The 26,732-nt window shown below is 37.0% G+C and overlaps 1 protein-coding gene across 1 annotated transcript in view; it reads left to right on the forward strand.

Moving 5' to 3' along the window:
* Positions 1-26,732, forward strand: part of NAA50 (N-alpha-acetyltransferase 50, NatE catalytic subunit) — a 31,774-nt gene extending 5,042 nt beyond the window's left edge. The window contains exons 2-5 of the mRNA XM_079921772.1: positions 13,931-14,067; positions 14,481-14,600; positions 15,038-15,104; positions 16,475-26,732. Coding sequence (XP_079777898.1) covers positions 13,931-14,067; positions 14,481-14,600; positions 15,038-15,104; positions 16,475-16,652 — 502 coding nt within the window. The 3' untranslated portion in view covers positions 16,653-26,732. The remainder of the gene's footprint in view (positions 1-13,930; positions 14,068-14,480; positions 14,601-15,037; positions 15,105-16,474) is intronic.

Genomic DNA, 26,732 nt, shown 5'->3' on the forward strand with positions numbered 1-26,732 from the left:
TGCTGAAGCTGTTCTTAAGGGAAAACCTTGTTTCCCAAGTTCAGACTTCTCCTCTCAGTCTTCAGTAGAGCAGAATGCTTGCTTGTATAACTACTGGACACACATCCTTAATTATTTCTTTTGGATAATTCACTAGAGGAGAATTTTTTGGATCAGAAAGTACTGCCATTTTTAAAGCTCCGATATTTGTTGCCAACTGACCTCCAGAAAGATAGTAACACTTTATACTGCCAGCAGTGTATGAGAGTGCCCTTCTCTTCTTCAAGGGCTAGTGGAGAAAGGGAGGAGCACTTGCAGAAACTTAAAGGAAAATGGAGGAAGACATTGTGGCTGCCATTTCAGTGATGGGTGATGTAAATTACCTTTGTCTGCGATGAGTGGCATACATTGAGCATTTCTAAAATGATAGAAATAACTAATAGTGTCTTGACAAGTTGGTTTGGAGGACATATACACATATACCCTTAATTCTAATTTTACTTTGCTGATTAGGTGATAAATGGCCTTTCTTTCTTCCTTTCCTGTTGATTACTTGGTGGAGTTGGACATTTCCCACTTTTACTGGCCATTTGTATGCATTTTAAATATTTCTTATTTCTCCTTCCAGAAAACTAAGATATATTTAAGGAAGTATTTGGATGCCTCCCACCCCCCAGAATGTAGTTTGTTATTTGTAGCATAATTTATCTTCAAAAAGGAGACTTACTATAATGCAGAAGGCATTTGAACTAAAAGCAACCACATTTTATAGTTCAGTGTGCCACCAATAATAGTTAGCAATAGTAGGGACACTGACTAATAAGTTTCTTGGCTTCTGGGCCCTCATTTCTTTGTCTCTTTTGCAGCTTGTGGGATCTTTAGTTCCCCAACCAGGGATTGAACCCAGGCCCCGGCAGTGAAATCACTGAGTCCTAACCACTGGACCACCAGGAATTCCCTCATTTCTTTGTCTTTAAAGAGAACAGCTTGAACCTGAATAGGAAAGGCTGAAGGTTTGAGTTCTTGTGCCAGTTCTAATCTGTTGATAGTATCTTATCAGTATTATATTTAGTCTGTTGGTAGCTTTGATGAGTTCTCAGACTGTGGGGAAAACAAGTGATGTCATTGATTATTAATGGCACGTGTGTCGCACGTTTGCCATTCCTGGTCTCTGTCAGCTCTAGCTTTCTATGATAGCAAGAAACAAAACTTTGGAATCATATTTGAATTGTTCTCTTTTAAGCTGAACTCTTCATTTTGCTCTTGTGTCTGCTTTTTGGGACCTGCTCTCCCATCCCTTCCCCACGCTACTATTACCTTTTACAGAGGAGGCACTGTTAAGGCAATGTGCCAGGCAGTAGTCTCATTTAATCCTCACAGTAGCTCTAAGATAGTATCCATAGTCTACTAATGTATCTGTAAATATAGTATAAAACAAATATAGAGGTGGGCCAAGAAGGGAAGAAAGCTTGTTGGGTGGTGGGGTTTTTGAGTAGTTTTATATGGCCAGAAAACAATGGGGGGGTGTTGGGGAGAAGGCTAGGCCAGTGGCCACAGCTAGGCGATGAAGGACTACTTGAATTTTATTTGGTAGATTATGCGCAATTTTTTTGAAAGATTTTACGCAGAGAAGTAAAATGGTCAAATTTGTGTTTTAGAAGGATTATTCTGACTGCATTGTGATGGCTTTGTCTCCTTGGCTCTAGTCTTATTCCCCTTTATTAGGCTATTAAAATATGTGTTGAAATGAGGGGTTGAAATGATGGCCTGAACCATGCTGCTAAGAGAAAGGGTATAGGAACAGGTTATAAGGTTAGTTGGGAGGCAGACTTATCAGGGATTAAAATGGGATGTTAGAGTGCGTCTGAAGCTCAGTGTCTGTATTGGATGAATGATGGAGCTGTTCGGAAAGGTAGAGAACAGATTTCCTATGGAGAACGATGAGTTCAGTTTTTGATGTGTTGAATTTGTGATTCCTGTAGAGATAGCCGTTGGAAATATGTGCTTGAATTCAGAGTTTTGTAAGTAAAAACATCAGTGTTTAGGTAGTAGTAGGGAAAGAGCCGTAGCTGGGAAGGGGCTCTCCTAATTGAACATACAGATAACGATGGAAAAATTTTTCAAAGGATAATTTTACTCTTTTTTAGGTTATAACCTTGAGTATATTGTGTCCCTGTGTGTGTTTAGCATTTCTGGTACCCAACCAAATAATTACTGAGATTTTTACACACCTGATACTTGCAGTCACACAGCTTGGAGGACTGATTCACCCACCACTGCTTTTTTGATAACCTGCTAAACCTCTAGAACAGTGACTCTCAACCAGCGGTACACCTCCCACCCCACTCTGGACATCTGATAATGTCTGGAGACATTTTTAGTTGTCACAGTGGGATGGGATGGTTACTGACATCTAGTGGGTAAGGCTGGCAATGCTGCTAAACATCCCAGGGTGCTCTGGGAAAGCCCTCACAACAAATTATCAAGCCCTAAATATCAGTAGTACCAAGATTGAGAAACTGCTCTAAAATCTAGATGAGATGAAAGAGAGCTCATCGGTTTTACTAAGGTCCTAGAGATTCTTAGATTTACTGAAAGTAATTTAGCAGTCCTTGAAATAGTTGAGGTTCTGCCCTAAGTCTTGTAGTTCAGTAGAAGAGGTAAGGTTCGAAAACAGATGCTTATAGCAGTGCAGAAGTTCTGTGCCTTGGAAGAGTACAACTGTAATATAGTTCAAATGAGGTGGAAATCTCAGCAGGATGACAGGTTAAGGCCTCATGAGCAGTTAGTATTTAAGCTGTGCTTTGATAAATGCTGAGAGGGCTTACTTTTAGGTTGAAGGAATTTATACTTTAGAGGAATCACTCTTTCATGTAATTTACTTGAAGGCAAGAGTTTAGAACCACATTACTGCTAGCTAAGAAAAAATTATCTCTAAGCCCCTTGAAATTTTTAATCAAAGGACCATGGGCATACTTTGATCCTTGCCAGAAGACTTAAATTTTATGCAAAAGTCCTTTATCAGTACACCTTAGATAAATGTTGGGTATTTCTCTCTCTCTCTTAACCTTGAGAAGTAAAGATGACTCCTTTGAGGGAAGTCATATGGTGTGGCTAATCTTGCACTATAATGGAATTCATAGACATAAGCCTGATTCTGGCTTTATTGATAATTGACTGTATAACTACAGGCACATCTGTCTCTGGGCTTCAGTTCCATCATCTGCAAAATGAAGGGGAAGAGAGCCAGTGGTTCTAAGGTCCCTTCCAGATCAAACACTCTTCATAAGAAGTGACCAGACAGTTAAAATTTTGTGCCAGGGTGCACTTAAATACCCATCTAAAGTATAAAGACTTTAAGCTTTCTCTATACATCATTTCCTCTTTTTGCTATGTAACTTTAGCAGTCAGACTTTGCCCAAGAAAGACCCACTTTTGTGTAGTCGTATCTCCATCTTGTGGCCTTTCAGAATATTGCCACTAAATTTTGTTTTTGTAATTATGGCCATAATTGACATTACCCTTAAGAGCTAGAAACATTTGAGTGCTTATTATCTGATGTTGCTGTACTAAATACTTTTCCCATGATAAATACCACTTGTTTTTTAAGCCAAGGGTAAAGGTTTCCTACTACCATATTCTAAGTGCAAAGATTATTTGAGATTTGACTGAGTAACAGGCTAATCTTGTGGTGCTACTCTCTAAAAGTAGGAGGCAAGTAGCTGTGTTTTCCAGATCTAAGGACTTGGTTCACATTTCTGTGGATGCTTGTGCTGTATGAATCTGTCCGCCCCTCCTTAGATCTTAGTCTCAAAACTTTGGTATGAAGATGCGTTAGAGTTTGTTATGGATTTGAAAAACAAGAAAAAATAACATGTCACATGAATTTACTTGAGCTAAGAGAATAATTTAGTTACTTTAATAACTACTGTCTTCAGTTTTTTACTTAGAGTTTGTGAACTCTAGTGCCAACAGGAACCCAGGACCTGGGACCAAGCAGATAAGGTAAATGAATAAAACAAGAAACGTAGGCTTTATGTGAAATCTTCTGATTTAAGTATTAGCAACCAAGTTAATTTGGAAAAACAAAAAATTGTTGAGTCAAGTAGATGTGGCCACATGGCTGATTTGACTTCTAGGCTAGGAATTTGGGGCTTATCTACAGAACAGAGGTCTTGAACCAATAAATTAAAAATAGTCTATATTGTTAAATTATATTGAAATCTTACCTGAAGTAAGCAGTCAGTGTAGTGATTTTAAAAACCCAGCTTTCAGAGTTAGGCTGATTTGAGTTTGGGTCACAGTTCCTCAATACCAGTTATGTCACATACATTAAAGCTATAGTGTAACATACTGTACTGCTTGCATAAGGGAAATGATTAACATTTTATGGGGAAATGATTAGCATTTTATGGGGAAATGATTAGCATTTTATGGAAACCCACTCTGATCATATAGTGTATTTTTTTTGCAGTGGTCTATTCCACTTCCCTGTGCCTGTCTTTAGTCTCTATTTCCCTTACCAGACTCCTTGGATTTAGAAATTTACACACATGCAGTAGGAAGTTTCTTGATTAAAGTGGGTGTTTAATTTGTATGGTTAAAAGAACAAGCTTTATTACAGAAGTAAAGATTCCAAGGTAGGATGTGGGAATTTGAGTTTTTAACCGGCAGAACGATTCTGGTGTATAGCCAGGTTTGGAACCCAGTCTTGGATTTTACGACACTGCTTCTCCAGATTTATCCCTACTCTCTTGAACATTGTTTCTCAGACATCTTTATGGGCTCCTACTCTTTTACTTCTGAAATGTCACTTCACACCACTAGAATAACTATAAACAGAAAGGCAGTAAAAAGCATTGGTGAGGATGTGGAGAAACTGGAACCCTAAAACATAGCTAATGGGAATGTAAATGGTCTGGCCACTTAGGGAAACAGTTTAGCAACGTATTAGTTTTCCCTTACTACTGTAACAAATTACTACAAATTTAGTGGCTTAAACAACACAAATGTATCATCTTTGTTCTTCTTTTTTTTTTTTTTGGTGGTCCACGGGCCTCTCACTGCCGTGGCCTCTCCGGTTGCGGAGCGCAGGCTCCGGACGCGCAGGCTCAGCGGCCATGGCTCACGGGCCCAGCCGCTCCGCGGCATGCGGGATCCTCCCAGACCGGGGCACGAACCCGTGTCCCCTACATCGGCAGACGGACTCTCAACCACTGCGCCACCAGGGAAGCCCCATCTTTGTTCTTGAGACCGAAAGTCTGAAAGGGGTTTCACTCTGTTAAAATCAAGATGATGGTAGGTATAGTTGACTCCTGTCTACCTGAAATTTTAGCATGTGACCTTATTTAGAAATAGGATCTTTGCAAATGTAATTAAGATGAGGTCATACTCAATTGGGGTGGGCACTAAATGACTAATGTCCTTATTAAGAAGAGAGCATACATACACACAGAAGACCATGTGAAGATAGAGGCAGACATTAGAGTTATGCTGCCACAAGCCCAGAAACACCTGAGGCCACCAGAAGCTGGCAAAGGGCAAGGAAAGATTCTGCTCCAGAGCCTAGAGGGCATGGCCCTGCTGACATTCTGATTTTGGACTTCCAGCCTCCAGTACTTCGAGAGAATACAGTTCTGTTGTTTTAAGCCACTGAGTTTGTGGTAATTTGTTAAGGCAGCTCTGGGAAACTGATACAACAGGACTGTGTTTCTTCTAGAGGCTCAAGATGATGTAACGTTTCCTTGCCTTTTCAGTATCTAAGACCACTTGCATTCCTTGGTTCATGAGCCTTCATCTTCAAAGCCAGCAGCATAGCATCTTTAAGTCTCTCGTGTCTCTGCTCTTAATCATATCTTCTCTGACTCCTAAGGACCTGAGTGATTACAAGGGGCCCACCCAGATAATCCTGGTTAATTTTCCCATCTCAGGATCTTACATCTGAAAAGTCCTTTTTTCATGTAAAATAACATATTAAAGGTTCCTGAGATTAGAACATGGACAGCCTCCAGGGGCCATTATTCTGCCTACCAGAGGCAGTTTCTTTAAAAAGTAAAACATGTACCCCAGTGTTCATTGCAGCACTATTTATAATAGCCAGGACATGGAAACAACTGAAATGTCCAATGACAGATGAATGGAAAAGAAGATGTGGTACATATATACAATGGAATATTACTCAGCCATAAAAAGGAATGAAATTGGGTCATTTGTAGAGATGTGGATGGACCTAGAGTCTGTCATAGAGAGTGAAGTAAGCCAGAAAAAGAAAAATATCATGTATTAACACATATATGTGGAATCTAGAAAAATGGTGCAGATGAACCTATTTACAGGGCAGGAATAGAGACGTAGACATAGAGGATGGACATGTGGACACGGGGCAGGGGAGAGGAGGGTGGGATGAATTGGGAGATAAGGATGGACATATATACACTACCATGCATAGAATAGATAGCTAGTGGGAACATGCTATAAAGCATAGGAAGCTCAGCTCGGTGCTCTGTGACGACCTAGATGGGTGGGGTGGGAGGGAGGTCCAAGAGGGCGGGGATATAGGTATACATATAGCTGATTTACTTCATTGTACAGTAGAAACGAACACAACATTGTAAAGCAGTTAAACTCCAATTAAAAAAAAAAAGTGAAACATATTTGCCATACGACCCAGCAGTCCCACTTCTAGGTATCTACCAGAAAAAAACTAAAGCCTATGTCTGCACACATACTTGTATGCAGTAATCATAGCAGCATTGTTTATAAAAGCCAGGAAGTAAATACAGTTAAAATGCCCATCAAGTGGTAAATGGATAAACAAAATGTGGTATATTCATACAATGGAGTACTGTTCCACTACTGACACAAATTGCAATACGGATGAACCTCAAAAACATTATGCTGTGTGAAGGAAGTCTAGTCCAAAAGATCACATTTATTGTATGAAATGTTCAGAAATGGCAAGTCTTTAGAAAGAAGGTAGATTTAGTGGTTGGCTTGGAGTAGGTAAGGGGATCTATCTCAGCTGTGCACAAGGGATTTTGGGGGTGTGATGTGAGTACTCTAAAGCTGAATTGAGGTGATGATTTCACAACCCTATAAATAGTTTAAAACCATTGAATTGTACACTTAAAATAGGTGAATTTTATAGTATGTAAATTATACCTCAAGAGGGCTGTTTAAGAGAAAAATAAATGAGAGGGTTGTAAGGGGATGAGGCTCATACACCTAAATGTAATAAAACTTCTAGAAGAAAACAAAAATCTAAATGTTAGTGGCCTTGGGTTAGGCAAAGATTTGTTAGATATTACCCTGAAAAGCATGATCCACAAAAGAAATTCATCAAAATGTATAACTTCTGCTGTGTGAAAAACACTGTTAAGAAAATGAAAAAAGCCACAGACTGGGAGAAATCCTCTGCAACATACATAACTCGCAAAGGACATGTATTCACAGTAACTTAAATCTCAGTTGGAACCCAGGATTTTTTTAAGAGCAAAAAATTTCAACAGCACCTTTACCAACGAAGATAATATGGGTAGCAAAGAAGTACATGAAAAGATGTTCACCATTATTTAGGGATATGCAAATTAGAACTGCAGTGAAATGTCAGTACACACCTATTAGAATGGCATAAATTTTAAAAGTTGATAGTGTCAAACACTGGTTTCGATGCAGAACACCTGAAACTCTTGTACACTTAACTAATGATCCAGTATCCCCTCTCCTATGTATGTATTCAAGGGAAAGAAAAACTTATGTTCACACAAGAACCTGTACATAAATTGTTTGTGGCAGCTTTATGCATAATCTCCAAAAACTGGAAACACCCAAATGCCCTTCAACAAAAGTATAAACCATGGTACATCCATACAATGGAGTACTACTCAGCAATAGCAAGGAATGAAGTTGATACAGTAGTGTGGTGAATCTCAAAGGCATTGTGCTGAATGAAAGAAGCCAAGAAAATGGGAATGTATTGTGTGATTCCATTTATGTGGTATTCTTGAAAAGGCAAAACTATGGGAAACAGAAAACATTAATGGTTCTGTGGGAGTGGTGGTAGAGCTGAACTACAAAGGGTCATGTGAGAGACTTTTGGGGTGATAGAACCATTGTGTTTCTTGATAATTGTGGTAGTTAGGTGACTATATGTATTTGTCAAAACTCAGAACTATATGCCTGAAGTTAATTTAATTTTATATAGGGAATTCCTTGGCGGTCCAGTTGTTAGGACTTGGTGCTTTCACTGCTGTGGGCCTGGGTTCGATCCCTGGTTGGGGAACTAAGATCCCACAAGCCATGCAGCAAAAAAAAAAAAAAGGAATTAAAAAAAGGTTTATGTGAACTTTTAAAAGTTTTGTTTTGTTTTCTTTTAGCTAAGAAATTTTTTTTTCCCTAAGAAAGTAAATTGACCCCCCAAAACGGCTGGAAAATAAAGGAGCAACTAATAGTTGATACAAATTAGAAAATTGCAAGCTGGTGGACTTGAATACACTATGACAATAATTATATTAAATCTGAACAGACTAAATACTCTGATTACCAAATTAAAGGAACAAGACTCTTATGCATTTGCTGTTTATAAAAAGACACTTTAAATATAAGGCCACAGAAGTTCCAAGTAAAGGGTGGTAGAAGATATACCATGCAACATTGATTAGAAGAAAACAGTGTGTCTATATTTATGATAAACAAAGTAGACTTTAAGGCAAGGAATATTACAGCGAAGAGGGACATTTCAAAATGATAACAGGATCAATTCATCAACTCATAACAGTCCCAAATATTTATGCTGTTAATAACATAACTTGAAAATACAGAAGCAAGCATTGACAGAACTGAAGAGCAAGAAGAACACTTCCAAACTTTCTTTGAGGCCAAGAAACCTTATTGATACGAAAACCTATCAAGAATATTATAAGGGAAAAAAAGAGTGTGTCAGAGTAAGACTTCCTGACATATCATTTGAACAGACCTAAAGGAGGTGAGAGAGTAAACTTGCAGCCAAGAATGGAAAGGCCACCAACTTAGATAGGGAAAGCTTCAGGTGAAGCACATTTTGTGGGGAAGATCAGATAGCTAGTGTTGGATATGTTTAATTTGAGCTGTCTACTAGAGATGCTTTGGCATTTAGGAGTGATTTCTAGGCTAGAGACAGAAATTTGGGAGTTGGCAGCATTAAATCCATAGGACTATATATAGATTGAGGTCACCGAGAGAATGTAGAGAAGACAATGAAGTACCATCTTGATGTGCAAGGCCCTCCTCTCCAGCCCCGGCTTCCACATGTACACAAAGCATACTTTGTTTTACTATAGCAAACTGCCTGTGGTTTGGGGAATACATGAATGTAAACTCCTTTGCATTCCAGGTGTTAGCACATAGGTGTTGAAATATTGAAATAGAACTGATTTATGCTTTGAATAGGCAACTATTATGTTCATAAGAACTATAGAAAATTTAAGATTCATGATGGAGTTCTTAAAATCTCTATTATTTAATTTTCTAATCAAGTTCTTTTAACTTCTAAAAGCTTTTGGTTGTTTACAGTCAAATGATGTTCTAATTTACTTGATATTCCTACATAACTATGTTTATGCCTTTGGTACTACATGTTCTTTACTGAATTATATTTACAAGTTGATGATATTACTCTGATATATTTAGAATATCCACATCTTAGAATAATTTGGAGCTAAGTGATCAGGATTACAGAAAAGTTCCATTTCAGTCAGACATATCATGTTCAGGAGAGTTAAACTGTATCTGAAGGTGCATTTTGCTGACAAAGTTATATTTAATAGACATTTAATAATTCTGTTTCTAGTATATGCTGACAGTCTGGTAATAATAAAAGTTGATTATAAACAGCAAGGTCCTACTGTATAGCACAGGGAACTATATGCAGTCTCCTGGGATAAACCATAATGGAAAAGAATATTAAACAAAGAATGTATATATGTATAAAACTGAGTCACTTTGCTGTACAGCAGAGATTGGCACAATATTGTAAATCAACTATACTTCAATTTAAAAAAAATCAAACTTGATTAATTTCTTTCTTAAACAGCTACCGAACAATACAGTATTCCAATTCTGTTTTAAAACTTGTCAGTATATATGTGCATAGAAGAATATTAGAAGACTATATGTCTAACTCATTTCTATGGTGTTGCGTTTGTTTGTTTTTTTAATCAAGACACACTTTTTTTTTTAAAATTAGGCATGGTAAGATTAAGCTGCTTATTCTCTAATGATTCAATATTGTATTCTGTATTTAGTCTTGATCTGCCCACCCTAATGGAAATTTTTTTAGTAGTTACCTTTTATTAGTTTCAGTCTACCACACTGCACCATGACCACCTTTTCCTTCTGTATGAAGTCATGAAATACCTGGTTATTATCCTTTTAAAACTTATACTTGAAGCATGGTAATTACCTAGAAGTTATTCTTAAACTCTTAAAAACTCAAGTTCTTTCACTTATTATCTGGAATCTTAACTTCCTAGATTCTGAAGTTTTCCTTTATTGTTTTTTACTATTAGATTTCATAATGTAATTTTTCAATCACTATTAAAATACAGAGACTGGCTTTTAAGTGCAGTGGAGTAATTTTTTTTTTCCCTGTGTGGCATGCGGGATCTTAGTTCCCCAACCAGGGATCGGTCCCGAGCCCCCTGCAGTGGAAGTAAGGAGTCCTAACCACTGGACCGCCAGGGAATTCCCCTGGATTAATTTTTAAATGATGTGTTCTAAATATAATCAATATAATAAGCTATCTTATATTTAAAATAAATTACTGCACCCAATCTGTGGTACGATATTAAAGAGTAGCATTAGGCTGAGTGAAATAAGCCAGATAAAGACAAATACCGCATAGTATTACTTTATTACTTGTATGTGGAATCTTAAAAAAAAAAAAAAGGCAAGCTCATAGAAAGAGAGTAGAAAAGTAGTTTCCAGGTGGGGAAGATAGGGAAAGGTTGGTTAAAGTGTACAGACTTTCAGCTATAAGGTGAATAAGTTCAGAGAATCTAAAGTATAACATATTTGATAACACCGTATCGTATAATTTAAATTTGCTAAGAGAGTAGAACTTAAATGTTCTCACCAAAAAAAAAAAAAAAAAAAAGGTAGGTGATGGATGTATTAATTAAGTGGGAGGAATCCTTTTTTTAAAAAAAAAAGAAGAGACTGTGCAGGTAAGATGTGATCCCTGTATTTTAAGGTGAAATGTCATTTACCTCAGCCTTAAAGAAGAGAAAGCCAGGGTGTGCTTTAATGAAAAGGGAAGTTTTTCTGTGAATGAGACGTAACCTAGTAAAGAAGACATGACTCAGTACTTCCCTGGTGGCACAGTGGTTAAGAATCCGCCTGCCAATGCAGGGGACATGGGTTCGATCCCTGGTCCAGGAAGATCCTACATGCCATGGAGTAACTAAGCCCATGCGCCGCAACTACTAAGCCCACGTGCCACCACTACAGAAGCCCTCGCGCCTAGAGCCTGTGCACCGCAACAAGAGAAGCCAGTGCAATGAGAAGTCCACACACTGCGAAGCCTGTGCACGGCAACAAAGAGTAGCCCCTGCTCGTGGCAACTAGAGAAAGCCCACGCGCAGCAACGAAGACCCAATGCAGCCAAAGATAAATAAAAATTAAATAAATTTTAAAAAAGAGACATGAGTCATGAAGGGAATTCATTTTAGTCAAATACTTGGGAAGAAGGCCATATTTACTCATGTGGCTAGAAATTGAAAGAGAATATAACAGATCTATATATTTTTTACTAAGATGCCTGCATCTTAAAATTTCGTGTGGCTGCTAAGAAACTCAGTGCGCTTACATTTTAAGAAGACATGCAAGATACACAAGGGTGGTTGGTCACAATAGTGAATAATGAAAAACAGTAGCATACAAATGAAATAATTGAGGCAGGAAGGCTAAAGTTCCAAATGAGTATAATGGTCTGTAATCAGGTTTTTTTGTTCTTTAAGAACTGTAATACATTCTGGTTGTTTCTGATTATCTTATTAACATTTCAGAGAATATTGTTATAAAAGTTATCCACAAACCACACATTGTTTGAATGTGCTTTTAAACATTTTTCTGTATGTTAACAAAAGTTGGAGATACATTTATATATATTCCCAGGAAACTATATCAATGTCTTTCTAATATAAATGTATCATGCTTTATTTAATTAACCAGTCCCCTAATGGTGGACACTCAGATTTTTTTCTTTTCCTTTTTTTTTTTTAACCATTATAAAAGTGTGATGATTAGCTTTCTTGTTTAGTCGTTTCTGTAACAGAGAGCTTTCAAAACCTCTGTGCATATGATGTAAATGGTTAATTAGGGTGCATTGTTTGCATTTTCCTGCTATTGACTAATGCAGTTGTGATGTGGAACTAGCACCTAGTGTAGGACATACGTCATTTTCTAGCTGCTTGGTTGGCATCAGATTGTTTTGTTTATTTTTGAACTCATTTTTAGTTTGATTTGACAATTTTTTTTATAAGATACTATTTTTTAAATTTATATTTTGGCTGCGTTGGGTCTTCGTTGCTGTGCTCAGGTTTTCTCTAGTTGCGGCTAGCGGAGACTTCTGTTCATTGCAATGTGCGGGCTTCTCATTGTGGTGGATTCTCTTGTTGCGGAGCACAGGTTCTAGGCACGCGGGCTTCAGTAGCTGTGGCACGTCGGCTCAGTAGTTGTGGCTCGCGGGCTCTAGAGCGCAGGCTCAATAGTTGTGGCACCTGGTGGGATCTTCCCGGACCAGGGATTGAACCTGTGTCCCCTGCATTGGCAGGTGGATGACATTGTTTTCTTTAAATGTTTTTATGACCCACTGTTAAGATTTTTTTTTAATTTTTAAAAATTTTTTATTTTATATTGGAGTATAGTTGATTAACAATGTTGTGTTAGTTTCAGGTGTGTTAAGGTTTTTAAGAAGGCAAATAGTGTATATAAGCAACCTCTACAAATGATAGTGCTGGTGATAATAGGAAGAAAAATTGTGTAGATGCTATTCAGGTTTGTCTTGTCACTATTGATCAACCTTTAGCATGTGGTGGTGAGATTGATTTGAGCGCTTAAAAATTTGTTGACAGCTCTGTAGGCAAATCAGCTTTATTACCATGAGTCTGAAACTTTTTAGTGGTTATCCCTTTTCCCATGGAGCCGATTGTTTTGGTTAAGTATGGTTACTTAGCGATGCTACTGTTGTGTTCTTGATAAGTAGTTTTCAAGCTGGGGTTTGTTTTGTTTGGTTGGTTGGTTTTGTTTTGTTTCTGAAATGTAGATTCCCATGTTCCATTTCCAGAGACTGCTTCTGAAGGGGGTGGGGGTGGGACGTCCAGGAATCTGGATTTGGTCGCCACCCTCTGTGACTCTGGTGTATGTGGTTCCTGTGTCCAGTGACCAGAATACACGTGATTCTTGCATATTTTAATTATTTTCTTAGAATAAATTCCTAGAGTGGGGATACTTTGACAAAGGAGGTGTACTTTTTAGACTTTTTAGTACATAGTTGTAGATTGTCTTCCAGAGATACTGTATCTATTTACATCCCTGCCAGCAGAGTATAAATATCTTACTTGCCACCCCTTTGCCAATTAGGTATCATCAGTCTTTTTGATCAGTAATAGATGTCTTTAAATTTTTCTGAAAATTTCAACATTATATGTAGATTATTATTCTGGCCTTCTTAGTAATTGTTGTTTACTGTATTTGTCTCTAAATGTATACAATTGTATGAAAGCTAGGAGTTGGAACCTGGATGGAATGACTGGCAAAATCTGCTTATTAGTGGTGATCTTCATAGGAGTGTAAGGTTACTGTGAAAGGGTTGGATTTATCAGTCATGTAAAAAAGACTTGGTACCCTTTTAATATGTCCATCTTAACAAATGAAGCTAATTATATTTTATTGAGTACATTTTGGTTTGTTCCAGTAGCCGGATCGAGCTGGGAGATGTGACACCACACAATATTAAGCAGTTGAAGAGATTAAACCAGGTGATCTTTCCAGTCAGCTACAATGACAAGTTCTATAAGGATGTGCTGGAGGTTGGCGAGCTAGCAAAACTTGGTATGATATGGTTTTTCTTCTTCCCTTCGTTTGTTTATTCATGTTCTTGACCTCTAGTTTTTAATATCAGGACAAAAAAAGAGTTAACTGATTTAATCTCCTTGTTTTACAAGTGAGGAAATGGGGGTGATCCAGGTTCTTAGAAAAATCAAGATAAAATAAAATACTTGAATTTCAAAAGGAAATGCTAAATATCTTTTCTTATTTAGGCTGTGTCTGTGTTTTCACATATTTAAGAGGGGTCTTAAATTCTGAAGGTATAGGATATTTTTGAGGCTATTGATACTCAGAGTACCTGATAAAATTTAATTAATGCTAATAACAATTTAGTCGTTGTACAAGGGCAGGGAAAGATTCAGTAAAATGTGTTATTCTGTCTGCTAAACTTTGTATCTTTATATTTTCTGTGGCAGCCTATTTCAATGATATTGCAGTAGGTGCAGTATGCTGTAGGGTGGATCATTCACAGAATCAGAAGAGACTTTACATCATGACACTAGGATGTCTGGCACCATACCGAAGGCTAGGAATAGGTAAAATTATTTGTGGGTTTTGGTTTTGTTTTTTTCTTTAAAGAAGCATAAATACATTGGTACTGTTCCTGACCCCACTAAGGCAATATTTCTTCTAGGAATACTGGGAAAGGGTTACTGAATTATATAAAGTAAGGTGGAAAAGAACTGTTTTATATGTCAGTTGAACATAATTGAATTGAAAGCCCTATATATAAATAGATTTGTTACTAATACCCCTTTTGCTTTTTCTGTTTTCCTTCTTCCTGGAAGGGCTGTATATAAAGATTGCTTGTCTGCTAGCAGTTTTAAACACAGAAGGTAGTGTAGAGAGAAAAAAATTGTGGAAAATCAGGATGTCTGGTGTTTACCTCAAATTCTATTAGGACTCAGTAAGATGTTTAGTTTAAAGATTGATTTTTATGAGATTACTTATTTGCTGTTTGTCTTGTTAATAGGAACTAAAATGTTAAATCATGTCTTAAACATCTGTGAAAAAGATGGCACTTTTGACAACATCTATCTGTAAGTAAAGTCATATTTAATGATCTTATCTAAAGAATTTAATAAATTGGCAATAGAAATCTTTACTAGAAAATTTAAAATCTGGTCACTTATTGTCTTTGGGAAATACCATGGAAGTGGTAGTTACGAAGTTTGTTTTAATAATAGATAATGAACCTGTGATAAAACATTCTTGTTTTGCTTTATTACATTGGGGTGGGAGCTCCAAAGTCACATATGTGAAACCAAGATTAAAACTCAGATCTTCAGAATTTAAGAAATTAATACCATTAATATTACTTTTATCATGCCATCTGTTTGCACTCTGAGTTTTGTTCAAGGCTCTCAGTGACATGCTCATTAGTAGTAGAATTTAATCATCAAAATCAGAGAGTACCTAGCTGATTTATACTTGAATCTTAAGAGTAAGGCTAAGGTGGCAACTATGGATTCTTTTTCTTTTTTTTTTTCATTGAAGTATAGTTGATTTACAATGCTGTGCCAATCTCTGCTGTACAGCAAAGTGACTTATACACATACATACGTTCTTTTTTAATATTCTTTTCCATTTTGGTTTATCCCAGGAGATTGAATATAGTTCCCTATGTGGATTCTTTATAATACAGATATTGAGATTATTCTCATTTTCACTTTGGCATTGGGAGAGATTAAATTATATAATGCTGTTTTGAGGAGTAATTGAGAAAGCACAAATTATTTTCAAAATCTAACATGTTTTTTATCAATCAGAAAGATATATTCAGGCATTTGAGACCCTAGGTTTTGTTTATTTTTTAATGTGTTACTATGGTCTTTGAATCATCCCTATAGTTATCTACGTACTTTTAGTTACAGAAACCTTTTCTCCTCTTGAAATAAAAAATGTTATGATACTTTAACCTTTGTTGATTTTAAGAATAAATGCTGTTCCTGCATCTCCTCATCTCAGCTAGCTGTCTTCCAAATATTAGATTAAGAGTTAGGTTAGAGGGCTTCCCTGGTGGCGCAGCGGTTGAGAGTCCGCCTGCCGATGCAGGGGACACGGGTTCGTGCCCCGGTCTGGGAAGATCCCACATGCCGCAGAGCGGCTGGGCCCGTGAGCCATGACCACTGAGCCTGCGAGTCCGGAGCGTGTGCTCTGCAATGGGAAGGGCCACAACAGTGAGAGAGGTCCACGTACTGCAAAAAAAAAAAAAAAAGTTAGAAGTATAAATTTGTCATCAAAGTTTCTCTGAAATGAATACCTAATCTTTGTTGATAACTAGTAATTGTAAAGAGAGTCTAACAAATGTCTGCAGTATTCCAGCTCCAACCAATAGCTATCTGTGGAGGACACATAAAAGCTGATGGAATCTTAATTTTTTTTTTTCCGATACCCTCTTGTATCTCAGGCATGTCCAGATCAGCAATGAGTCTGCAATTGACTTCTACAGAAAGTTTGGCTTTGAGATTATTGAGACAAAGAAGAACTACTATAAGAGGATAGAGCCCGCTGATGCTCATGTGCTGCAGAAAAACCTCAAAGTCCCTTCTGGCCAGAACGCAGATGTGCAGAAGACAGACAACTGAACAAATTACAGATGAACTTTCTTGCACTTGCTTGTCGCCAAATAAAAGAGAGGCCCATTGATCCCCCCCCCTTTCTTTTAAACCTTTCCCCCTTCCTCATTCTTGTGTTTCCTCCTTTCAAAACTTCCTTCCCTTTCCTCTAAAAGTTTTAAACTTTTAAGGATTTATTAATCATGTTTGGATTGTTTTAGTTTTCTTATTTTTATGAGGTGGTTTGATTGTAGGAAGGAGAAGGTATAGATCTGTTTAGTTTCACAGTTAAGATATATGGTCCCGAAAACTTGAGTGTCCATTTCATTTTTTTTTTTTAATGTCCTGCTTTCACATTGAAGGGCAGAGCCTACAAAATATTGTATATTTCAAAGGACAAGAAGCAGCAGCAGCAATATCTTGTTCTCTAACTCATAGACAAGTTTAGTGTGTTTGTGGTACTTTGGGGTTTTCAAGATTTTGTGGGATACTAATCCCTATACATTGCCTTCACTCCACCTTTTGTCCTTCTGAGTATTATCTCAGGAGTTGGACCATTGTTATCCTTGTAAGAAATACTAAGTTTATTTTGTTCTGTTAAGCAGTTATTTCTTCCTTCCTCGCTGGTGGCTGACGGTGGCTGGGACAGTCTGAGTAAGTAGTATTATACTTTGGTCTCAGCATTTGAGTTAAACTGCTTTTTGCTAATGAGTGGGCTGGTTGTTAGCAGGTTTATTTTTCCTGCTGTTGATTGTTAGAAGTGGCATTAACTTTAGGAGTGTGGGCTGGTGAGATTAATTTTTTTTAATATCCCAGCTAGAGATAATGGCCTTTAACTGACCTAAAGAGGTTTGTTGTGATTTGCTTTTTTTTCTCCTGTCCTTTTTCTTCAGTAAATCCACAATAGTTAGTCAAACCTTAAAAATGGAGTGATGTCCTTATAGGTCAATGCCCCTAAATAAACCTGAAGCAGGTGTTGTCTCTTGGACATATTAAAAAATACCTAAAAGGAAGCTTAGATGGACTTGTGGCACAATAAATGCATTTAATGTCAGCTAATGCAGACGGTTAGAAGTGTGGCCACTGAGCATTTGATTTTAGAGGAAGGAATATCTAGACAGTATTTTTGAGAATGACATAGCTGTGCTAATTGCTTATCTGTTGGAGAACATCCCAGATTTGCTTACATTCTGTGCCTGTGATATTGAGTTTAAGGATTTGGGGGTGGGGGAATTATTAAACATATTGCTTCTATTCTTGGAAAAAGTAGAAGTCTAGAAGTGTTAATAACGCAAATGTCACTGTGACCTCCTCTACTGACAGGACTGGTTTATGCCAGATCGTTTCCTGGCACATAGGGAGTGGCTTTGACGGGTCGATAACTTTTTGTAAGATAGAAGACATCTGAAATTTTCATGTTTTCCTCCATAATCCCATCTCCAATATTTAAAATTTTCTACATTGCCAATACTGGTGGCCCAAGAAATGTTTTCATTAGACTTTAAAACAATGCACAGAGCTTGAATTTTCTGTCATTTGACTTTAAAAGGAAGATTGATTCATAATATTTATCCTCTTATGTAAATTCTGGCATAAAAGTTTCATCTCTTCAAATATATTGAATGACAAAATTATTTTACACAATGTTTATGCACATTTTATAATCTTAAGTTCTTATTTGAGAATGTAAAAATACAAGGTACAATAGACTTCAGCAGTCTTAGTTGAGTGCCAAGTATAATATAGAAAAGGAAGATAGTTGATAAATGAATTTATAGGGTTATAATCTTAAGATAGTAAAAATGTAGAAAGACCATGCTGGTTTCTTGGGTATCCGTTTCTTAAGCAGTCCAAATCTAAGCTTAGAAGAAAAGTTTAGCATTAAGCACCTTTACCTTCATGGATAAGCTTCAGCTTGCTCTTGCCAAGAGAAGAATGCTTGAGTTACAGAAGGCATAATTAGTTTGAAGATTCAGCCTTTTTGTAAACTTCGCATATCAGAATAGATTTTGATATATAAATGAGTTTTGTGAGATGACACTGCCTCTATTTCTATAACCATTTCACCTGGACTATCTAATCAGTCCTATGAATGTATCCCTGAATGTGGTTAATGAAAACCGAATAGCTGCCTCATGACAATTAAGTACATATTATTTATGGAGGAAAAAATATTAAATTTTGAATTGAGTGTGTAGGCTCCCTATCATTTTAGTGTTTCTTTTTCCACACTAGTCACTGACTTTAACCTAAATTGTAAGTGTTTGTAAAGGGTGAATTGTCCTACATCAAACTTACATGAAATAATTCCATCCACTTATGGAGGAGGAGGATGTAGAAGAGGTGGAAGCTGGGCACTAGTTCACGTGCCTATGAGTCAGTAAAGACTGAAATAATGTCCCATGTTCAGTTGGTTATTTTGATAAAAATTATCGTTGAGGTAAATTCTATTAACTGGAAGATCACAGGATATATCCATCATATTTTTCAGGGTAGATAGTTTTTTTCTGTAGGGCAAATAGATAAACATTATATTGTATGGTAATTGCATTTAGGTTCTAAAGAAAAGAATCTGCAGAGAAATCTATGCAATATATAATTTGTCCAGATTAGTTTTCATTTGGGGAAAGAAGTTCTGAAATATCCCCAAAGTGGCTTACTCATCAATTGAAAGTCCTCCAAAAATAGAACTATTGGGAAACCATGACATATGGGGTGGAAAAGAAAAGCTCCCTCAGTTTTTTGGAGGGAATAACTTTAAAAATACTTAAATAGCTGAGTTTATTTGGTGCAGTTAAGATTTAAACTTGTTGATTTTAACATTGCTGTTACATCTGAAATAAACTTACATGATGTTCTGGTAGTAATCTGTGATGTCTGGTAAATGTCAAAGAAATGTAAATGCATTGTGTTGAATTCTGAGATCAGCAACTATATATGTAGTCATTGTTTACTGTTGCCCATACTGGTTTATGTACTTTCACTTTTCTTTAAGACCTAACTTAAAACTAATTAAAATAGGCCAAGTGTAATCAAGGCCTCCTAATTCAGACCTTTTGGAACTTGCTAGAAACACTGCCTGGTATCTGCAGTTCAGTCCCAATGAGAGAAAAAATAAGATCTGAAGAGCTGTCTTACTGTTACTATATTTTGAACGCAATTGTTAAAAGCACCTGACACTTTAGGCTGTGAGCTAATTAGCAGTGTGCATTGACTAGAGAGAACATATATTCAGATTTTTTTCTTTCTGTTAACAGTGAGGAAGGAGTTTAGTTGAGTGAGTTGGGAATTGCTTTTTAAGTTTTTTCTGAGTACCAAACAAATACGAATTTAGAATTTTGTCTTTAACAAAATTAACTCAGTATCTTAGTCAAAAGTGTTAGAATTTTGCTTATTCCATTCAAGAAACAATGGGTGATCTTTGCCCGATGTGTCTTAATCATATCATCCCCAAATTTAACAGCTTAAAACAATGAACATGCATCATCACCCGGTTTCTGAGTGAGGAATCCAAAGGCAGCTTAGTTACGTGGTTCTGGCTTAAGGTCTCATCAGGTTACAGGACTGTCAGCCGGGGCTGGAGAAGCCACTTCTGAGATGACTGACTCTCTTGGTTGTTGGAGGCGTTCAGTTCCTCACTATGTGGGTGTCTCTCCAGGGCTGCCTGAGTGACAGCTGGCAGCTGACTTGCCCCAGAGCGAGTGATCCAAGAGAGTAAGCAGAAGCCATACTCTTGTATGACCTACCTTCAGAGTGACATACTTATTACTTCTGCCATATTGCATTGGTCACACAGACCAGCCATTGTACTAGCCTGGTAGTATGGGAGGGGATATTAATACCAGGAGGTGGGAATCAGTGGACCTGGCTACCATGTCATGTTTGGAGGAAATGTTGGGCTTTATTGACAGCCAACACAGGGAAGTTGGAAAGGTTCTGTTAATCTTACTCTTTGAAGGGCTTGATTTCCTAAATGAGGGTTAGAAAACATTGCACTTTACCGTTATTCAGAATGTTAAAGAAGGGACTTCCCTGGTGGTCCAGTGGCTAAGACTCTGCTCCTAGTGCAGGGGGCCCAGGTTTGATCCCTGGTCAGGGAACTAGATCCCGTGTGCCACAACTAAGACTCGGCACAGCCAAATAAGTAAGTAAATAAATTAATTTTGAAAAAAAAATGTTAAATAGGGAGTGGACCTAAAAGTTCTGCTCTTATGGTTGGGTTTTCAACTGCGTGGGCTCACTAATCTGTCTCCCAGGTTGGTGCTTTTCTAGTTGTGTGATCTGAACATTCCTGGGAAGTTGAGTACTGTGGGGATGAGTAGGAGTGATGAGCCTTTGAGAATTTTTCAGGGAATAAACCATGACAGAGGGTCCTGAATTGGACTTCTTTACAGTGCTGTACTACAGGAGTTTAGTCCTAGTTCAAGATACAGCCAAGTAGCATAGCCATATGGAAAAAAAGGCTTGAGTCAGATTTTTAAATGTATCGGTAGGTATAGTTATCTTGATAGAACATTGAGGAATGTAAAGTGAAGAGAATATGTAATCTGTTCCTGGGGCAGAAGTTCTCACCTTTTCAATTTTCTAAAACAGTTCAGTAAAAAGTATCTAGAATCAAAGCCTACTCCAAGAATAACTGGGAGCATAAAGCTAATATGAATCAATCACTGCTTAAACAGGCTGGAATTTAAATCTCAAAGACTTACAGCCTGGTTTTTTTTTGTTGTTGTTTTCTTGTTTGCTTTTTTTTGCGGTACGCGGGCCTCTCACTGTTGTGGCCTCTCCCGTTGCGGAGCACAGGCTCCCGACACGCAGGCTTAGCGGCCATGGCTCACGGGCCCAGCCGCTCTGCGGCATGTGGGATCTTCCTGGATCGGGGCACGAACCCGTGTCCCCTGCATCGGCAGGCGGACTCTCAACCACTGCGCCACCAGGGAAGCCCCCTATAGCCTGTTTTAATATTAATTTGTGATGGAAGCTTAAATCCAACATTTGGGAGAATAGTCTATTGTGCAGGGGTATTTGGAGTGAGTGAACTTGGAATTAGTTATTCCTGATATACTGAAACTAATCTGCCACATAGCTGAATTTCGTCCCGATTTTTACTCTTATTTATTTACTGTCTTCAAGAACTCAAGGCATCCTTGGGACTTCCCTGGTGGTGCAGTGGGTAAGACTCTGTGCTCCCAATGCAGGGGACCCAGGTTTGTTCCCTGGTCAGGGAACTAGATCCCATACGCATGCTGCAACTAAGAGTTCGCATGCTGCAACTAAGAGTTCGCATGCTGCAACTAAGGAGCCCACCCACCTGCCGCTACTAACACCTGGTACAACCAAATAAATATTTTAAAAAACCTTCAAGACATCCTTTTATAAAGGAATCTAAGTAGTATAAATTAAATCACGTTAAATGACTGTACCCTCAAGAAGATAACTGATTATGATGTTTTTCTTTGTTTCCTTGACCAAACTTTGTTAGTTCGTCTTTTAGAAACTGTACTTACTGGCAATATCAAAAGTTCTCTGTAAAGATTTGAACAATCTTAAATCCTATTTGTCATTAGTAATCTCTGTACTAAAGTGAAAACTGTATACTAAAAACAGGCACCACAAGTATAACTGCTTATGCAGATGAAATTTGAATACACAACTTGAAATAATTAATATATAGAGCAGTAAAATCTGGTAAGATGAAGGCTTTCTTATAGCAGTCTAAAAGTAGTTTAATGACTTTCTTTATCCTTACCATCTTCCAATGTGAGAAAGTTATCTGCCTTTCGCTGGTGTAAATGTTGAAAACTTTTTGCGAATTTATTGAACACCTACTATTCTAAGCTTTAGGGATATGTCAATGAACTAGGCAGATAAAAATCATAGTCTCTTTAAAGGGAAGTAAAATTCTAATTAATTTGCAGAGAATTCATGTCTAAGTAGAGGCCAGCTTCTTTACTAAAATAACAACCAGAGCCTCCAAGGACCTTGACTTTACCTTAACTTTGGAAGGAGCTTGGTGGAGAGGAATATTCTTTATGCTGACTTGCTTTCTTTAACATTGGTTTGAGTATAAACAAAAAGCCTAATTCCCATAGAAGAACTGAGACTAAAAATATGAAAGGGAGTGCAAAAGGGATACAAATTCAGAATTTATACAACAGAAACCATCTAAGTTACATTTTGTAGAGTTTCTGCTTGTCCCCCAGTTCTCAGCCTATCCCATTCTAAAACTGCCTTGAGGAAGCTACAATTTAGAAACAGCAGACTAGCTCAACTGGCACCTTAGCTGGAGATTATACTATTAGCCAAATTAAGAATGACCTTCCACAAAATTTGACCTTTTGCCTCAAAATCCAAAGAAAATTTCTACCTCCGTAGGTCTTCCTTCATCATTGGTTTCTCTTCTCTAACAAATTTCTTCTGATGACAGACACTAGGAAAGACTACCTATTAGGGACTTGATTCAATTCATTTGTTTTACGTAGAAGTAAATCTATATGACCTTTGTTCATACTGTTCAGATTTCATCGGACGTCTTATTTAGTTGCTTATAGTTGAAACACTGATAACTCTTGCAATTTTCTAAAAATTTTCTTTTTTGTCTGCGTTGGGTCTTCGTTGCTGTGTGTGGGCTGTCTCTAGTTTCAGAGAGCGGGGGCTACTCGTCGTTGTAGTGCGTGGGCTTCTCATTGCAGTGGCTTTTCTTTTTGCGGAGCCTGGTCTCTTGGCGCGTGGGCCCAGTAGTTGTGGCTCGCAGGCTCTAGAGTGCAGGCTCAATAGTTGTGGCGCGCGGGCTTAGTTGCTCCGTGGTATGTGGGATCTTCCCAGACCAGGGCTCTAACCTGTGTCCCCTGCATTGACAGGTGGATTCTTAACCATTGAGCCACCAGGGAAGCCCACTCCTGCAATTTTAACTGCAACTACCGTATACTAAAAGCTTCCCCTTCTCTTGTAAAACGCTCTTTCCCTACATAAGATTGTCTAGTGTCTCTTCACTCCAAATTGAAATCCAGCTAGTAATATGTAACCTGGGACAAATTTAGAGCATGGTTTTTGGACTACTGCCAGTCCTTAAAGTTATTTTTTTTTTTTAAATGTTCTTGTAACTTGTGGGACTTAGTACAGAGATAAGGTCAAAGAATGTACCCACAATGGTTCAGGCACTGATGATACAACAGTGAAAAAGATAGGCATAGACCTGCCCTGGTGATCTTAACAGGGAACAAACATTACATTATTTCAATTGCCATGAGGTACTGTGTTGGAGTGGTAGGTGTAATACATTTTACAGAATTTTGGAGAAAACATTTCAGTCAATTTTTACTTTGGTTCTCAATACAAAATGAATAATTGTTAATGTTTTTATACCTAAGAGTGGGGGGAAAAAAGAGAGATGAATGATCATTGTAAAACTTTGGAATTGAAAAGCCCAAGTTATCTCAACATTTCAATACAGAACCAACTAAGTTTAATAAAAGCTAGACACAAGTATCAGGAGCATACTGTCAGCGCTCACCAGCTAGATAATGGGAAACTAACCCATTCACAGTGATCACAGAGGAGAGAGACTAACTTAGTAAAAGCTATAGTTTATACAAAATATGAAGTTCCTTTGAAACTGAATGAATTAATGGAAGAGATAAAGTGATATACCACATTCGTGGATGTGAAGAATATAAAATGCCTGTAAAAATGTCTGAAAGAGTGAAGTTTAAAAAAATTCTAATAGGCATATCCTCCAGGAAAGTTACAAAAATCATAGTTTTAAAAATATGGTCAGATTTAACAGTTACAAATAATTGTATTAGAAAGGGGACTGCAAAATTTTGCATTAACACAGTTTTTCTGTCTAAAGAGCTCATACCTAAGAAAAACATTGAGATCTTTTGATGGTGAAAGGACATAATTCACAAAGGAAATACAATTAATGGAAAAGGAAACTCTAATAAGGCAGCTTACAAAAGTATGTCCTTATTTTTGCCTAAATGACGAGAATTTGAAAATACGTGCATCCTCAGGGCCTAACCCCACTGTCTGGCACTGAATTCATTCATTACTATAACACTTACTGAAAGATTACCATGTGGCAGGCACTTTGATCGATGCTCTCACTGAATTCACACAACAGTCTTTTGTGGTAGGAACTTTCATTAGCTCCATTTTACAGTTTCAGAAACAGGCTTAGAAAAGGTAACTTTCTCAAGGTCACAGTTAGTTAAGGGGCTGAGCTGTATGATGCTCACAATAAATATGATAAAATATGGTATCTCAGTATTACCCAGCTTTTAAAAACTAACAATATGATTAAAGTGGAAGAAGGCAAGGTATAAAATGTACACAACAAAGAATAGATGAGACAAATAGAAAACAAATGGCAAGATGGAAACTTCAAATACAACCATATTGATCCTTATATTGAATGTAAATAGTCCAAACACAGCAATTAAAAGGCAGAGATTTTTCATACTGAATTAAACAAAACAACATGCTACCTATAAGAAACCCACTTTAAATACAAGTGAACCAGAAGAGGGGTAGAAAAGATATACCATGTAAACACAAATGAAAGGGAAGTTGGAGTGGCTAAATTAATACCAAAGTAGATTTTGGAACAAAATATATTTCCAGGGATAAAAGAGGGATATTTATGATAAAGAAATCCACCAAGAGAATATAATCTTAAATGAATATGAACCTAATAATAGAAAACTGACAAGAGAAATAGACAAATCTTCTGTTATAGAGATTTTGAACTCTTGGTAAGTATGTCACAATATATTAAAGAGGATTGATACTATGCAAACCACATCCTTTAACCACACCAGAACTAAACAAGAAATCAGTAAATCTGGAAAATCCCCCAAATATTTGGAAATTAAGCAACATTCTTCTAAATACTCATGTGTCTAAAAAGGAATTGCAAGAGAAGTTAAAAAAAATTGAATAGAAGGAAACAAAATATGTCAAAGCTGTAGGATTAAATGCTTAAAAGATAATTTATAGCATTAAATGTGTATATGAGATCTGTTTTTCTTCCTTGAAGTATAGTTGATTTAGAATATTGTGTTTCAGGTGCACAGCAGTAATTCAGTTATTTATTTCAGATTATTTTCTATTATAGTTTATTACAAGATATTGAATCTAGTTACTTGTGCTATATGGTAAATCTTTGTTGCTTGTATATGAGATCTTGAATCAAAGATCTAAGATTTTCCCTTAAGAAACTAGAAAAAGAGCCAGTTAAACCTAAAGTAGGCTGAAGGAAGGAAATAATAAAGAGCAGAAAGCCGTCAAATTGGAAACAGTAAGAGTAGGAAAATTAAATGAAACTAAAAGCTACTTCTTCGAAAAACTAAGATTGATACACCTCTCCTCTAGCCAGACTGACCACTCCCCCCAACCCCCTACACAGAAGACACAAATTACCAACATCAGCAAAGAGAGGACATCACTACAGAACTTACAATAAAAAGATAATAAAGGAATATTGCAAACCACTTTATTCAATAAATTCAACAAATAACATGGACAAATTTTTTTGAAAGACACAAGTCACTCAGGTCACCCAAAAAGAAATAAGAGTTTGGCAGTTCTTCAGAAGGTTGAACATATGACTCAGCAGTTCCAGTCTTAGGTATGTAAGTATATAATTTCAAGAGAAATTAAAACATGTCCACACAAAAACTTGTACATGAGTGTTCATAGCAGTGTTATTCATCATAGCCAAAGAGTGGATGCAACCCAAATGTTCATTAACTGGTGAATGGATAAACAAAATGTTTCATATGCATATAATGGAATATTATTGAACCATAATGGGTGAATTGTAAGTATGTGAATTATATCTCAATAAAACTGATACCAAAAGAAAAAAGCCAAATATTAGAAAAAAATAATAGGTAACTTGAATAGCCTTATATGTATGAAAGAAATTGAATTTGTAGTCAAAATCCTTCCTGCAAAGAAAATTCCAGGACCAAATGGCTTCTCTTGTGAATTCTAAAAGATATTTAAGGAAGAAATAATACCAATTCTACATTCTTCAAGAAATAGTAGAAAAAAGAATATTGCCTAACTCATGTTATGAGAACAGCATTCTACTAGTACCAAAACCAG

The sequence above is a fragment of the Stenella coeruleoalba genome (genome assembly GCF_951394435.1).
Source record: "Stenella coeruleoalba genome assembly, chromosome: 5".
NCBI classification, from domain to species: Eukaryota; Metazoa; Chordata; class Mammalia; order Artiodactyla; family Delphinidae; genus Stenella; species Stenella coeruleoalba.